General features: G+C 38.7%; 1 protein-coding gene across 1 annotated transcript in view; it reads right to left on the bottom strand.

Annotated features, from left to right (window-relative positions):
• The window catches only part of TCERG1 (transcription elongation regulator 1), a 74,086-nt gene extending 56,765 nt beyond the window's left edge, over nucleotides 1-17,321 (bottom strand). The window contains exons 1-5 of the mRNA XM_007949117.1: nucleotides 17,263-17,321; nucleotides 9,292-9,517; nucleotides 6,551-6,703; nucleotides 5,054-5,543; nucleotides 583-825 (exon numbers count right to left, since the gene is read on the bottom strand). Coding sequence (XP_007947308.1) covers nucleotides 583-825; nucleotides 5,054-5,543; nucleotides 6,551-6,703; nucleotides 9,292-9,517; nucleotides 17,263-17,321 — 1,171 coding nt within the window. The remainder of the gene's footprint in view (nucleotides 1-582; nucleotides 826-5,053; nucleotides 5,544-6,550; nucleotides 6,704-9,291; nucleotides 9,518-17,262) is intronic.
• Between the last annotated feature and the right edge of the window lie 361 nt (nucleotides 17,322-17,682).

Here is a 17,682-nt window from a genome sequence, read left to right as displayed (position 1 = left end):
TCACATTTTCTTCCTTAAATAACATAGTTATTAAGAGCAAGGTACCTGGATCTGGAGTGACCAGGCTCAAATCTCAGCAGCATCACTTAATAACTATGTAACCTGGACAAGCAATTTAACCTGTCTGTGTACCTACCTCTTAAGATAATTATAAAAATTAAATGAGTTAATACATGTAAAGTGTTTAAAACAGTATACAGTATAGAAATCACTTAATTTGTATTAGCTGTTATGACTTGTGACTTTTCAGTTCCATAAACTTGATCTCTTAAAAATACTGCATTTAGAACATATTTACACACACACACACAAAAAAAGTATCATTTTAACTCACTGAGGCCATTATCCAAAATAAGTGTAGCTTTAAATGTGGCTCTAAATTTAAGACATGTAAACAACAACAAAAGAAGAACATTTACCGAAACTTAAAGAGAAAATATTGCAGTTAGCCATGAATCTTTCGAAAACATTTCAAACAGGTGAGATTCAAGGCAAGTTTCCAATGTAACAGACACATGAGAACAAACTAACTGACAATATGGAAAACATAGCTGAAAAGACTATTATACTCTGGTAGTTTACCTGGTAGTGGAATTGGCATGCCAGGAAGGGGAACACGAAACGGAGGTACCATGACTGGTGGAAAAGCAGGTATTGCAGCTGCTGGTTGAGGTACCGAATGAGGAACAGCAGGAGGTAACGTCTGGGGATGCGGCTGGGGAACAGTTTGCACAGGTGTGGCTGTAGGAGCAGGAGTTGAAACACTAACTGTAGGCGTAGCAACTGAAACAGCAGAACTTGGGGTCTGATCTTGTGTTGTGGGTGCTGATAAAAGATAAAACAAAAAAAAACATGTATCATTCCCTCATAAACCAAGTTACTATATTCATTTACTCATTAATTCAATACACACTTAAGGGCCCATACCATGCACTGCAAGATACTTGCAAAAAGATCTCTGCCTTCAAGAAGCTTGAAAATAGCTAAATAAAATATACAAAAATAATGAAAATACAAAATGAATGGGATAAAATGTATAAGAGTAAATCAAGACCTAAAGACCATTTTTAACTGTGAAGGAATATAAAAAATTTTACACTGCGATGATGGGCCTTAAAAGATTAGGACTTCAACAAGAAAAATGGGGGAGTGGTAGAAAAACTGCAAGTAAATGCAAAGAGTAGAGAACACCAAGGAACTGTTTAGAAAACAGAACACAAGGAATCAACTAGTGAAATGGGATACCAACAGAACCAGTGAGTTATGGTTGGAAAGTGAGGCCAGAGGCAAAGAGAAGGCATTGAAGAGAGAAAAGGCTACAGTCTGAACTTTACTGTGCAGGAAAAGGGGAAAACATATATAAATGCAAAGAAAATGATATAGAAGAATACACATCAAAACATACTAACATAGTGCCACTGGGTATGAGTTCACTTTTACTTTATATGCTTTGTTAGTGTTTAATTTTTAAGAATGCATTCACAGGTTATCTGTGTGGTTTCATTTTTATAAGAAAAGGGGGGATCAGACTAAAGATTTCTGTATGGAAGAGTAATGATCAGTGTTCATTTGATGAATTAACCTGCCAGATACATAGGAAGGAAAGGAAGAGCAGCAATCACATTATTGGAAATGCTCAAGTAAGGAAGAACAGAGATAAAAAGATATGTGAAAAACTATTAACTGACTAATGACTGACTGGATGTGAACAAATGGAGTCAAAAATAATTCAGGATTCTCTATAATTACTGCAAAACAGAAAGTTTAAAAAAAAACAAAACAACTCAGGTTTCCTTTGTGAGACCAAGAGAAATGTGAAATTCAGCATAATTTGGTTCTCTAAGACATTATTTTTAAATGTCAAAAATGAAATGTTTCATCCCTAGTAATCACATTTAAAATCAAGCAGCAACGAAAAAAAAAATCTGTATTTATTACTGTTTTAGAAAGTTTTCATTTTCAAATATTACTACCAAATACTTTCGTTATTTATTCATACCCCATCTTGTTCCAAAACAAAACTCATTTTGTTAACTCACTGGTAACAAATACTTCATCTTTTTATTGATGTAAAGAAAAGAAAGTGCCAAACTCTACCTATACTAGTGTAAGAATAAATTTATCAAATTCAATGAAATAAAAATAATGCTTTCCCATTTTAATGTAAGGGAAAGTACGCTGTTTAATACAAACCACCCACTAATCCAAACTGACAACACAATATGTCAGTATCTGGACTTTTTTTTCCAGCTGCTAATAATGAAAAACTCACTTAGGCTGGAAAGATGTGAGCAATTTCATACTTGTTAATAAGGGACTCACCTTGGCTAAATAGACAGCAGGGCCAAACAAGTATCTTCAGGGGCCCAGGAATGAATTGTTGGTCTAGCATAGACCTAGCCTTAGGGTACAGTATCACATTAATATAATTTTATAACAGTGTGAAAAATACAAATTACATGCAACATTTGCCCAGTCCCATACATATACCATTTAGCATTTATAATCTAATGCAATGGCTGAAAATATATCTAATTATTCTTCACAATTTCCCTGAGAAGTAATATTGCATCATCATTTTCTCAAACTCGTCCAAGATAAAATGAGTTTATGCTCAGTGGGATTAATATATAAATGTTCTTAATTTTTAGACCCATTTACCCATAGATCTATACTTTAGTTCACAAGAATTACAATTTTTTAAATATAGTATTTAGATATAATTACTAAAATTATGACCCAAAGTACTAAACTCAGGAAAATAAAGTGAGTTATAAGGCATCAAAAAAAGAAGGCAAAAGTATTCACTCAACCCTTTCCTCTTGTTGGCTCAGGATTTTCTAAATTTGATTAGTGGTCATGAGGAAAAGGGAAGTAAAAGAATTAAATGGGAAACTGGAAGAATTGGACTTTACTAGGTAAATTCCTACTAACTCCATTTGCCAAAATAGTTAAGTGCTAGGCTTTAAAATATACTAATCCAGTCTCAGATCTTAACTACAAAAAATAAGTAATTATATCATAGAGGAGAAATATTAACAACGCAGTATGGCAACACTTCATGATACTGAAACAAGTAAATAGAAACGATGTCAGGAATACTCAAAAAGACATCAAAACAAGTCATGACACCGCTATTTTGTTCTTAGAATAAAGGCCTCTCAATCACTAAAGAACTGTGCAAAAAATGGTGAGCAGGATTTCTGAATAGAATACAGTAGATAATCATCACAAGATAGCTGGGGGCTACAGACAGACCATTCTAATAAAGAAAAGAAATGTGTATAGGATAGTTAAAATATGTGCCTACCCACTTTCCTTAAAACAAAATACACTATTATTATTCTACCTTCCTACAAAGGAAGGGAATAAAAGCTTAGACAGAACCTCGATGTAGAGCAGTACTGCTTTTATTAATCCCTTTCTCCCACCATTGCCACAAGTACCCAATGAAAAATAGCAGTTTTCTACTTTGCCATACAAGTTTTCAAAGGACAAACCTATAAAACGGCAGAGATCCTCAAATAGCAGCTAATATCATTGTTAACTCTTCCCTATCAAAATTTACCTTCACTATGAAAGAAAACAGACTTGTATTTACACACTTTTCTGTGTGGTACATTTCCCCTCAAGTTCTCCAAGATGTATTAAGTAGGGTCTTTTTTGGGGAAAAAAAGCAAAACTCTCCATACTACGTGTTCTTCAGTTTCTTACTTCTTAAAAGGAATTCAAATTCTATTATATGATATAATATATTATATGATATAATGTCTCTATTATATATTTCTCACAGGGCAATAATATACCTTTAAAAACTAATAAAAATTCCCAAACTTCCTAAGCTACCAAGCAAATTTTAAAAACAAAACCAAAAAAAATTTTCTTACCTATTATACAAGTAGTAAAATAATCCTAGTCATAATCATTTTGTAGGGATAATTATAAATGCTTAGACCAGCATTGTAACAAATAGTCAAATCAAAAAATCATAAAATATATGTGGGCTCAGTCTCAGCCTATAGAGTAAGTAGCAACATACACATATACAAAAGAAAAAAACAGAACTAAAGCAGTGTAGATGCTACTGACAATCTTTTAAACCAATCAACAGGATCCTTTATCCATGAAATTTGCTGGTAACTGACTCTCACTTTTTTTAGAAAATATCTAACCTTTTCGCCTCTATGACTTTAAAATGGAAAATTCTTTTTCTGAATGCTTCTATCTCAATTCCCCATTTCATCTGTCTGAATCCCACTCTAGGCCCTACCCACCTATATGGAAGATTACTGAAAAGTTCCTAGTAAGTGTCCCTGATTTCTACAATACTCACAAAGCCAGCAACAAAAAAATCTCCCAAAATATTGTCAGGCCCCCTACTGTCTGCCAATTCACCCATTCGGAAGAACTTTCATAACCTGATCTCACTCTAATCCAACCTATTAACCAACACGAACCCTTGTGGTTGAAAAGAGTTTCTTATACAATCCCCTAAGCTACACCACTCTCATTTCCTGACCTTTGTTTATGCTATTCCCTCTACCTGGAAGACCTCTCCTCACTTGCTGGCCTACTCCAACTCTACTCAAATCATCTTTCATGATCAACCTCAATATCCATGTAATCTATCTGTATTTCTCTTTCTCGAATTTTTATACTTTTCACTATATGACTCTGTACATTATCCTCTAATTGCTTCACATGTATTATTCCTAGCTCCTTAATTAGAAAAACTGGAAACTCTTTAAGATAGGGGGCCAAGTCTTACACTTATTTTGCAAAACTGCTGCACTCAGCATTACTATTGACCAACCTGAATAGCTAACACTGCACTTCTCCAGTTTAGTTTCATGAACTGCAACTGGGCAAGTATTTTCCTCTACTAATGTAAATTTTTGTTCTACTCTAATACAAAAGTCCCAGTTACAAAAATGTGTTTTAAAAAACATCAAGGATAACTGCAGAAATGCTAAATCATTTTAGAACGCAATGCAGTCCCTACTTGTTCATTTTTCTAGCCCCTAAATGAAAACACATGGTGCCTGGTACTCACTTGATACTGTCTGTGAAACTGAAGTGGCCGTTGTTGTGGTAGAAGTGGTAGAGGATGGGGTGGATGATGATGTTGAAGTGGATACTGCAGGTGCTGGGCTACTGGTCGTAGGGGTGGAAGCTCCTACTGCTTGTGCTTGCACTTGGGCCTGGGCCTGAGCCTGGGCCTGGGCCTGCGCCTGGGCCTGTGCTTGGGCCTGGGCCTGGGCCTGGGCCTGAGCCTGAGCCTGGGCCTGGGCCTGGGCCTGGGCCTGGGCCTGAGCCTGAGCCTGAGCTTGGGCCTGAGCTTGGGCCTGGGCCTGGGCCTGGGCCTGAGCTTGAGCCTGGGCCTGAGCCTGGGCTTGGGCTTGGGCTTGGGCTTGGGCCTGGGCCTGGGCCTGAACTTGGGCCTGGGCTGCAAGCATAGGTGTCAATTCTGACTGCTGAATAACTTTAACTCCATCTGGCTTGGTCCATGCAGATTCACGAGTCCGAGCATTATAATAATAAACCTGCAGAAGAAGCAAAGTTATTGTTATCATAGAATCTGTCACTATTGATAAAAATGGTAATACAAATATATTTTATTTTAAAAAGTATTTTTAACATAACTGAGAAAAGAGAAAATATATCAAAATTAGCTGTTCATATATTATGGGCTCAAAGTAATTCTTCCTTCTCTTTCCCTCCAATTTCTATAATCAATATATCATACTTTACACAAAAGGAAAACCAATGTTGTATTTTGTGCAGAAACAAATTAGCACAGCAAGCCTGAGTGTGCTATCCTTGGAAAAGTCTGCTTGCAAAGCAGGTCCTTGGCTGGCATCTGGGAATGTGGATTTTGAGAGGATTATCACCATTCCCTAACTGATAATGGCTCACTATACCTAAACTGCTTATATAAACAATGAGGTTTATGCTGAACACCAGCTTTCCTTATGGGAGTCTAATTCTGGTGCATGCTCCGGCAGAGCATACCCACATGAACCAGCACCCAATGAAAATCTTCAACTCTTAAGTTCAGATAAGCTTCCCTGACACGCAACACTTCACACATGTTGTCCAAACATCACACTTTAGGAATTGAGCAAATGCTGTATGACTTCACTGGGAGAGAATTCCTGGAAGTTTGTACCTGGTTTTCTTCAGACTTCATCCATGCACCTTTTCCCTTTGCTCACTTTGTCTGTATCCTTTCACTGTAATCAGTCTTAGCTGTGAGTACAACTCTATGCTGAGCCCTGTGAGTCTTCCTAATGAACTGCCAAACCTGGAGGTAGTCTTGGGGATTCCCAACACATCTCGAAAATAAATGCTTCCAGAATCATAGAAAGATGTGTTAGTACTCCAGACATCCAATTCCTATCCAGTCAGTTTTTCCTAAAGTTCTACCTCATCCCCTGCTTGCCTTAGGTTCATTCTTAATTGGCAAAGATACAGTATTCTCAATCTCCCAGAGCTCTAAACCATATTCTGTCATCAAGAAGGTAGCAATTTAAATATACTTTACATTTACCTTCCCATCTGGAGTTTTATTTTCAACCCATATCTCCTCAGTAGGAGGCAGTGCTGGAGTACCAGGAGCAGTCACTGGAGGCATTCCTGGTGGAAACATCATACCCGGAGGAGGAGGCATGGTTCCCATAGGTGGAGGCATGAAAGGTGGTCTCTGTTAACGCACAAGAACAATGATGACTTGTATTTATCTTTTTTTTCTTTCAAATTATTACCAAATTATACCCTAAAGCAAAGCACTGTAAGTGAAACCAATGTTATAGTCTATCTATTCAAATACATTCATCTAGGTTGTATAAATAAAAGTTTCTCAAAATGATCCCTAAACAAAATGATGAAAGACATAAATGTATCAAAACACTAACAGCAGCCCTATGGGTATAGAATCATGGAAGAATTTATCTGCATTTTTCATATAGTGGGTACTATGTTACTTTTTTTCAAATTGATTTTTCTATCCTGCTGGGGACTAAACAACTGAAGTAAAAAATTAAGGTCAACTTTTGTCCAGTGAAAAAGTTTGGTGTAATCGAATCTGGTCTTCAAAAGCCTTTGCCCAAGAAAAAAGACACCAATGCCTCTAGAGCTCACCAACACCACATACTAATGATAACAGAAACATCATTTGACAAACACAGCAGTAACCAAAAAACAAAAATCAAATACACCTAACTTTTACTCTATTTTCCAACAAGAAAAAATCTATCAGCTACGAAATATTGGCCATTTATTTTTTTAATATAATAATATAGCTCATCAAAGACAAGAACATCATCAGTAAGTTTAAAAGACAGTGAAGTAACTACCCATTCTACTTTTAGTGGAAAATTAGAATTCAACTCAGGATATACTATTTTTTTTTAATTTCCAAAGCCAATACCAATTCTCTCTAATTTCTGGCTCTTCCTTCACTGCCATTCTTCAATGACTCTGGAAACCAACAATTCAACTGCAATCACTGTATCTTACTTACCAAAGCAGAAAAGTGATCTGACATTTTAAAAACAGATTTTGAATAGGAATTAAGATAGACTTCCTCTATAATCTATAAGTAAATTAAAATTCAATTATCTAAAACAATTCATTCTGGATAATGGAATCGACACTATGGTAATAACGTGGAACCTTATCTCCTTTTCCTAAAAATGTTTTCTTTCTCCAGTTTTTTAGGATTCAGTTTAGTGTCTTTCAAGCATCAACATGTTCTACAAAATATCCAACCCAAATATGTCTCACACACCATTACCTGGAAATCACTTGAGTTTAGTGTAAAACCACAATTATCCATCAAGATCAAGAAAAGCATCACACCATTAGAAAGTACCCCATTACAACACTTGATAAATTTTCCACTAGAGAGTTACATTTTATAATATTCTGAAAGTTTGACTCTTAATGGCATAGATTAGAACAAATTCACATGAGCCAAGCTATGCTAGAGTCAGTAGGTCAAAAAGCTCATTGTTAATCTAATCTTGAAGAAAATACAAAATCATTTAGCAATTTGTTTTAAATAGTGGGAGGGGCTACTCATTACTAGGAAAGCATTAAAATTATTAAGCAAAGTATTAAAACCTTGAGTCTCTACCATAAACAACACAACCCTATCCACTGAACAGCAAGCACATCATTATCTATTTTTAATATAGTTCAGTCTTAATTACCTAAGCTATGGAAGGCAGATAATACCACTGTTAATTTGATTTCAGAACTGTACAAAGTGGGTAAACTAAGAAATCAGAGAGAGAGAGAGAGAGAGAGAGAGAGAGAGAGAGAGTTGTTGTTGTTGTTGTTGTTACGTGCCATCGAGTCGGACCCGACTCATAGCGACCCCTCCTTGGGTTTCTGAGGCAGTATCACTACGGAAGTAGATTGCCCCATCTTCTTCAGATGTTTACTTTGGGGATTATATTCTTATTTATTTATTTTATTGTGATTTGGGTCTAAATGAGATTGTATTCTTTTTAGGTTATTTATATTCTTATTTATTTATTTTATTGTGATTTGGGTCTAAATGAGATTGTATTCTTTTTAGGTACCTAAAAAGAATACAATCTCATTTAGACCCAAATCACAATAAAATAAATAAATAAGAATATAAATAACCTAAAAAGAATACAATCTCATTTAGACCCAAATCACAATAAAATAAATAAATAAGAATATAAATAACCTAAAAAGAATACAATCTCATTTAGACCCAAATCACAATAAAATAAATAAATAAGAATATAAATAAATAAGAATATAATCCCCAAAGTAAACATCTGAAGATCAGTATCTTTGACCTCATTTCAGCACTGAGTCTAGATATACTAGAGAGAAATGTCCCGTATTAAAATACCAGCAAGCTTTTCTACTTACAGAAATTTCCTCAAAATCCTTTTCTAAAGTGCTAACATAACTTCTCCTACTTGAGGTAAAGATTTCAAACTTTTATTTCCCATAAAGAAGACAAATTACTAAAGATAATACTCAGAGATAAAGGCAAGTAAAAATTATCCTATATAATCCTAGTTTTATACGTATACCTCTCTACCACCAGCTAACTTCCTATTCTGAATTTCTATACTAATTAACACTACCACTGCTTTGGGAGCAACATGTTAATATATGGATGTTTTCTTTAGCTCCCATTATTCTATATACTTAAATTATTTCAGAAAACAAGTTTTTTAATGGAAAATCATATACAATATTGATGCTAATCCCAAAAGACATAATAACCTCTACATTCTTTACCTGGAGGTGTGGAGGGCCCATAGGGGGAGGAATCCCACCTGGAGGAGGCATTGGTGGCATACTAGGATCAAAAGGAGGACGTCCAAAGGGAGGCCGAGGTGGTGGAGGAGGGCCTCTCATCATACCAAAAGGTGGTGGAGGTCGCATGAGAGGTGGTGGACCACGCATGACTGCATTTGGTGGGGGAGCCGGGCCTCGGAACCTCAAGGCCTGCTGTTGAGCCATCCTGTGTGGTAAAGCAATGAATAAGTTCTTTCTCAAAATTCCAAAAATGTAATTATTGATCTCTAATTACATCAAATTAAAAAAGTCCTTAAAAGCGTGTAGAGGTGGAAAGTCATCATTTTGCAGCCACCATGATAAAAACTGGATCAGTAAGAATGATCAATGGATGCTAAATCTATGAGGAAGTTTTGATGAGGAAGATATTTGGATGGTCTTAAAATATCTCCCCACACACTGCTTACTAGTTGCAAAAAACCAAACTGACATCAAGTCAGTTTCGACTCACAGTGACCCCTCCTTGGGTTTCCAAGGTGGTATCTCTACAGAAGTAGATTGCCCAGCCTTCCTTCTGAGGAGTGGCTAGTGGGTTTGAACCGCCAGCCTTCTGGTTAGCAGTCAAATGCCTTAGGCACTACGCAAGGGAGGATCAAAAAAACACTAACTATGTAATGGAGAACTTGGGGAAACTGACCAGGTAATATCATGTAAAAGGACAGATGGATACTGTGTACTTGAGGACATAATTATCACCTGTGTAGTATTCCAACCAAGACTATATAACTTTAATCTAGTAAAAAGAAACATCAAATATAAAATAAGGAATGTTCTATTAAAAAAAAAAAAGAAGGAAGGAGGAGAGGGCTGAGTTCTTCAAAAAGGTCAATGTCATAAAAGACAAAAGACAGACTGTGGAAATGTTCCAGATTAAAAGAATTTAAAGAAACATGACAACACAAAACTAACTCTACACTGGATCCTGTATGGAAGGAAAAAATGCTATAAAGAACATTATTAGATTAACTGATGACACTAGAATAAGCACAGTAGGTGACACAAAAATATTCTATCAATGTACATTTATGAAGTTGGTAACTGCTGTGGTTAAGTAACAGAAATACCTATTTTTAGAAAACATAAGCATTTAAGGGTAAAGGGCCATGGTTTATGTATCTTACCCTCAAATGGTTCAGAATGAGAGAGCATGCTTGCAAACAATAAAGCAAAAGAGGTAAGGTGTTAACAATAAGTATACTGTTTTTATTTTTGCAACTTTTTGTAATTTGAAATTATTCCAAATACAAAGTTTTAAAAGGGGGGATGGGCAAAGTTTAAGAGATTACTAGAATTTTCTAAAGGGGACAGTCCTCCCCCTCAACTACATCCTACCCCTAAACTCTAGCTAAACTCTATTTTCTGCACAGCATTTAAGCAGTTAAATAACATCATATCTGATGGTATTACCTTGCATTTTTTTTTAATTTCTCTCCTCCCACTAGTGCTTTTTTAAAATTTTTATTAACCCTTAAAAGTGCTTACTACGTGCCAGGTAGTGCTTTAAAACTCTTTCCAAATGCTAAGTCACTTAATCATAACAATCCTAAGAGGTAGATACTATCATCAACCTGCAAAAAAGGATACAGATTGTATCAGAATAAGCAGAGGGTCTTACAGAGGGAAACACTGCTCAATCTTGCACCATCCTCACAAACATTACTATGTTTGAGACCATTGTTGCAGCCACTGTGTCTGTCAATCCATTTCATTGAAGTTCTTCCTCTTTCACCGACCCTCTACTTTATCACGTATGACATCCTTCTCCAGAGAATTTTCACTTCCAAGAACATTCTAACTGTACTTTTTTGAAGACTGATTTCTTCTCCATTATATAATGTTTTTCTCATCCTCCTCTGCAACTAATAAGCAGTGTCTGGGGAAATACTTTTAAGACCATCCAAATATTTTCTTCATCAAAACTTCATAGACTTAGTATCCACTGATCATGGGAGAAAGATGTGGCAGGATGCTTCCACAAAGATTACAGACTGGGAAACCTTATAGGACAGTTCCTCTCTGTCCTGTAAGGGTTGCTATGAGTCAAAATCAACTCAACAGCATGAGTTTATTTTGGTAACAGTTTGGCTATTCCTTGGAATTAAGAGTTTGGACTCTTAGAATCACAAGAGTCAAATAAGGGCTCTGCCATTTGCTGTCAGGACAGTTAGTTCTGATGTAAATGAGAAGGGTATAGAAATAAAACCTACCTCATCTCTGTTCTCTGAGGAAGACTCATTAACAACCTGCAATATGCAAATAACACAACCTTCCTTGCAGAAAGTGAAGATGACTTGAGGCACTTACTCATGACAATCAAATCCTTACAAACAGTCCAGTAAGTAACATCACGATAAACAGAGAAAAGATTGATATTGTCAAAGTTTTCATTTTATTTGAAATCACAATCAACACCCATGGAAGCAGCAGTCAAGAGATTAGACATTGTATTGTTGTTGTTGCCTTATGTGCCGTCAAGTCGGATCCAACTCAGCGACCTCTCCTTGGGTTTCCAAGGAGGTATCACTAATGGAAGCAGATTGCCCAACCCTCCTTCCAAGGAATGGCTGGTGGGTTTGAACCACCAGCCTTCTAGTTAGCACTCAAGTGCCTTAGGCACTATACTACCAGAACTCCTTAAACCAGGCAAAAGTGCTGCAAAAGACCTCTTTAAAGTGTTAAGAAGCAAAGACATCACTCTGAAGACTAAGGTGCACCTAACCCAAGCAATGGTATTTTCATTTGCTTCATATGCATGAGAAAGGTGGACAATGAATAATGAAGATCAAAGAAGTGGTGCCTTTGAATTATGGTGTTTGTGAAGATCACAGAAAATACCATGGACTGCCAGAAGAACGAATATGACCTAGGAGGAGTGCAGCCAGAACGCCCCTTAGAAGTAAGAATGGCCAGACTTCATCTCATGTACTTTGGTCATGTCATCAGAAGGGATGGGTCCCTGAAAAAGGAAATCATGCTTGGTAGAGGGTCAGCAAAAAAGGGGAAGACCCTTAACAAGACAAAATGACACAGTGGCTGCAAGGATAGGCTCAAGGATAGCAACAATTGTGAGGACGACACAGGACTGGGCAGTGTTTCATTCTGTTACATATAAGGTCACTATGAATCAGAGCTGACACGACAGCATCCAACAACAACAACATCATCTCTGTTCAATGAGATAATCCCCATGAAACACTTAAGACAGTATCTGGTTCACAGTACATTATTTCAATTATTACCTTCATTCCCAAAAAAACCTTAGACAGTGCTTTAGCAAGACAGCTTGCTAATAATGTAAAAAGCACTTTTCTGGTAATTTGATTATGTGGCTTTTAAAAGTGCCACTAAGATGGTAGCAAAAATTCACACATTTCCTCCTCTACAGCCTAAACTGCCATTTCCTGATGCCTGCTACATGCACCACATGAGCTGGCTCTTTATACATACTGCACTGTCACAGCAACCTTTCCAGATCTACAGTGATGATTAAATGAGTTAATGAAGTACTTGGAACAGAGCCTAACATTTGTAATTATTAGCTATTAGTGTTATTAGGAGCTCTGGTAGCATAGTCCCTAAGGCACTTGATTGCTAACCAGAAGACTGGCAGTTCAAACCCACCAGCCACTCCTCAGAAGGAAGGTTGGGCAATCTACTTCTGTAGCCCGCCTCTGAAACCCAAGGAGGGGTCGCTATGAGTCAGGGTTGACTCTACGGCAATAACAACAACAAGAGGCAGAAAAGGGGGGAGCTCACTACCAACAAGGCAGAGAAGAGCCAAGAGTGGAGTGCCTCCTTGGACCCAAGATCCCTGCGCTGTAATGATGGCAGCAGAACTAAGAGACTGGCACGAGACAGAGCATCAGGCTTGCCAGCCCACGAAGCATGAAAGCAGAGTGCTTTCGGGCAGAAGGCTTGCTGATGGAGTACAGTGCCCCTACTGACAGAGCTAAAAGAGCTTTGTAACATTTGCCTGAGCAGGACAGAGGCTAGGCAGAGATGCCAAGGGCCAAAGATAGGCATGCCTGCGGGCATGGCCAACGGGAGGCTGTCCTGATCAAAGAATTGTACCCTGAGCGTTCCTGAACCTGAACTGTAACTTGTTACTTCCTTAATAAACCCCATAATCTTCTGTGTGGTCACTGCAACGAATTATCGAACTCAGCACAGAGTAGAGCATGCCATGAAACAGAAGGTTAGTGTCAGAACTGGTTTAAAAAAAAAGAATAAAAGGTTGGAGGCTGGTGGCATGTCTGACCTGTTTCACAGGAACTAGCCTTGGGCTGATACTGCTGGTGGTTCTCTCTCCCCCTTGTGAAGTTAAAGGAAGTCAGAGAATGCCACCCCATACCCTTTTGCACCCATCATTGCAGCTACTGTGTCAAACCATCCTGTTAATGGTCTTTTTTCACTGAACCTTTACTTTACCAAGCATGATGTCCTTTCTCCAGGGACCAGTCCGTTCTGACAACATATCTATTATTACTACTTTTATAATCATTAGTATCAGTCTTCCATCACCAGGTTCTTGTTGACCAGTTTATATATTCTAGGCTTCTTTTTGATCTTCAGATATTTCAAGTTCATTACCCGCTTCTGTAGAACTTCACAAGGCTGGCTCCTTCTCCTTATTCTGCCTCCATTCAAATGTCACTTCAAACTCCTTTCCCACCTTCAGCCCCCCTCAGCCCCTCTGTCACATCATCCAATTTGAATTTTCAGTTATGATAACTACTATGAAAAAGTAACCCACATACTGGTTTACTCATGTAACTCTATCCATTCATAAAATTTTCCCTTTGTATACTGCTACACCTGAGTGCCCGGGATGGCAGGGGCTCAAATATTGTTTTAATAATAGCAAACACTGGGTACTTACTATATACCAGACATGGTTATATGAACTTTGTATTGATGCTTTTAATCCTCACAACTCGGTGAAGTTTTACACGATTTTTACAGAGGAAACTATGGTACGGAAAAAATAACTCGCTTAAGATAATCAGTAGTAACACCGGGGTAATTCTTATTCCTACCTTTAACTGCTGAAGAAATTCAGACTGCAAGTACTTTGCCATAAGTCACCAAGTATTCACAAATAAACAAAGGGCCTGGCTAAAAGATGTATACAAACTTGACTCCAAAAGTTACCTTAACGGCCCTCAATTATAAAGACATGGATGGACTTTCGATCTCCTAATCAATTCTGTCCACTGTAGGTGATCAGCATTCCTACCATTTACAACCTACTCTACTTACAAGAATATAAACACACAGCTACACATACACAAGTATATTCACAAGATCATGGAAATACAAATGTAATGGATTTCTCTGTATCCAGATATGCAAACTACCCCCTCCACTATAAATACTTTGGGTGAGGGGGTACAATCCTCTAGTCCTATTTGCTGAAGTATGAGAGGTAAATTAGGTTTCAGTTCAAACCTTCCAACTACCCAGTGACCTTGTATAAGTCACTTCAAAACAGCAGACTGATTGCTTCATTTGCTGTAGTTGGCTTAAGTTAGATTTTAGATCAATCTTAATTAAGAATGGAAGCTCCCTGAGGACAAAGGCTTTAAAAGGTCTGGTTCAAGGCTATACTACTGCCAGACCCTAGGTCAGTGACTATCACAAAGCACACAAAAAAAATGCTGGCTATACATGAATTATGTCTAAAACGTCCACCTTCATTTATTCACCATGTATTTACTGAATACCTTATTTGCTAAGCACTGGGATAGAAACACTATGAAAAGCACTAAGAATATAAATATGAAAATTAAGCCCCAATTTCTGCCATCAGAGAGGCTATGTAAATAGTTACTTTCTCGTAATCCATGAAAAATGCTAAAATGTAAGATACAATATGAAATGACACACTGGCTGCAATGATGGGCTCAAGTTTAGCAAGGATTGCAAGGATGGTGCAGAAATAGCAGTGTTTCACTCTGTTGTACACAGGGTCGCTGTGAGTCCGAGCCAACTGGACAGCACCTACCACCACCACAATATGCTCTAGAAGCAATTTCCAATCCAAGAGGCTAAGCTATACTGTCTGCAAAACCAAACATCTCAAACCAAAAACATCACCACTGAGGAAACTGACTTCTCAGCTACCCTATGGGGCAGAGTAGAACTTGTCCCATAAGGTTTCCAAGGCTATAATCTTTACTGAAGCAAACTGACACATCTTTCACCCACAGAGCAGATGACCTTTCACTTAGCAGCCAACTAAGTGCTTAACCACTGCACCAACAGGGCTTCTTTTATTTGCAAAAGAACACCTAATTTAAAACCCTACTCAATTCAGGTGAAGAAAGATATCCTCTAAAATGCAAAATAATATTCCATAATAAATCCAAGTGGAAAATAGCTAAGTGACCTTTTTGTGAGATCACAATCAGGAATAAACCTTCTATCACTACAACTAAGAGACCCTAACAATGCACCTTCCAAAAGTGTACATGTTATTTATTAGACTTGAGATTCATCTCTGAAATAAGATTTTATTTCTGCCAAAATAGAGATATATGTTTTGTGTGACAAATCAGAATCCAAGAGAAATTATTTTCCTCTAAATCCTTGGATAACAATTCCTATTTCCTTGTAACATTTCCTTTTTTTAATACACTGAACAATATTACAGGATGCTCACAACCAACACTGCTTTTTTTATTTTTAAATGCTGACAATGGCACAATTCAAAATGGAAATTCAAACATCTGAAATGACATTTTTCTCAACACGAATAAAATGTAGCAAACATACATATTGTTGTTGTTATGTGCCCTGGAGTTAGACCTAACTCATAGCGACCCCTCTGTGGGTTTCTGAGGCAGTATCACTATGGAAGTAGATTGACCAACTTCCTTCTGAGGAGTGGCTGGTGGGTTTGAACCATCAGTCTTCTGGTTAGCAGTCAAGTGCCTTAGGCACTACGCTACCAGAGCTCCTAATATACATATAAGTGCCTCTTTTTCATCCAAAACCACTTAATCAAATTCTAATTAAAATTCCATAAACATAGAGTTTCTAGGGGAAGGTCTCTTTAGGGCAAGGGCTTGAGAAGAGTAGAACAGCCATCAAGATCGTGGGTTCTGAAACCGGACTGCAGGGTTCAAGCCACTTCCTGGTGCCACAACTCCACCTACACAGCCTCTACATGGCTCAGTTTTCTCACCTGTAAGATGGGCAAGTAACTTAAACGCAGATGCCTAGGATCCGTGGCCTGCAAAATAAGCATAACAACTATTCCAAAGCGCGGTTGTGAGCGTTACATGAGACGACTTACTCTTAAGTAAACGGCTTACTGGCACATAGTAAAACACCTAACAAACGGTTACTGCTGTTGTTATCCACAATTACATGACGATAAGGAATAAAGAAATGAAGAAAAAATTTTTAAAAAAAGCCACAAAATTAAGAAAGGCAAGGGGTAGGTGACGAAGAAAAAAGGCAAGCGTGGGAACTCAAAGTGCTGAGGAGGGCGTGAGGGACCAACAGTGGCAAAGGGTCCGGAGAAATCAGCTGCGAAGTGAAGGTGCGTCGACGAGGAAAACTGGGCCCGGGGCCCACACTGGCCAGGGGGTTAGGCTGAGGACGGCAGAGGCAGCATGCGGCTGAGGCGGGGCCCCAAGGCGGGAGCACCAGGCCACGGACAGCGAAAGCGGAGGGGCCCCGTGAAAGCCGCAGGGAGCGACCCAAGACAGCGCAGGAGCCGGCGGCCCAGCCCCGACCCGGCTCTCTCATTCAGCCACCTTTCCCTTCCCCCTTCGCCAGCCCCATGAGGTCCTCGCCCCGAGCACCGCGGCTCTGCTGCCCACCCTCCGCCCTGGCTCTCAGCGAGGTAGGCCTAACTCCAAGGACTCCGAGCGCCTGAATGTGAGGGAGGGCAGCGCCCCTTACCTGAGCTCCCCCGGGTTGAATCGTTCACCGTCCCCCCCGTCCCCGCCACGCTCCGCCATTACAGAGGGCCGCGTTCATCCACCCGCCGACCCGGCGTCCCCTATTGGCCGGAACAATCGTCAATCCTGTGCGAGAGCGGCGAAGATAGCAGAGATCTACGAGATGATTGGAAAAACTTTCCATCAATCTTCGAGCTGGGGGCGGTATTCCCCTTCCTATTGGGCAATAGACCCGCCGACTTTGAAAGCGGTATGAATACAGCCTGTTGATTGGTCGCAGGAGGCTTTATGGGAAATGGGACTGTAGCAACGAGAAACCGCCGGCGCCCTCTCGCGGTAATCGAAACTAAGTCCTCCCACGTACGTCCGGGCCTACGGTAGCCACGTGTCTGCCGGCTTCTAGGAAAGCCAGTAGTGGACC

This window comes from Orycteropus afer, unplaced genomic scaffold, assembly GCF_000298275.1.
Source record: "Orycteropus afer afer isolate SDZICR_OR568_19922 unplaced genomic scaffold, OryAfe1.0 scaffold00238, whole genome shotgun sequence".
NCBI lineage: Eukaryota > Metazoa > Chordata > Mammalia > Tubulidentata > Orycteropodidae > Orycteropus > Orycteropus afer.
Note: the sequence above shows the minus strand (reverse complement) of the source record. Positions and strands in the feature narration are given on the sequence as shown.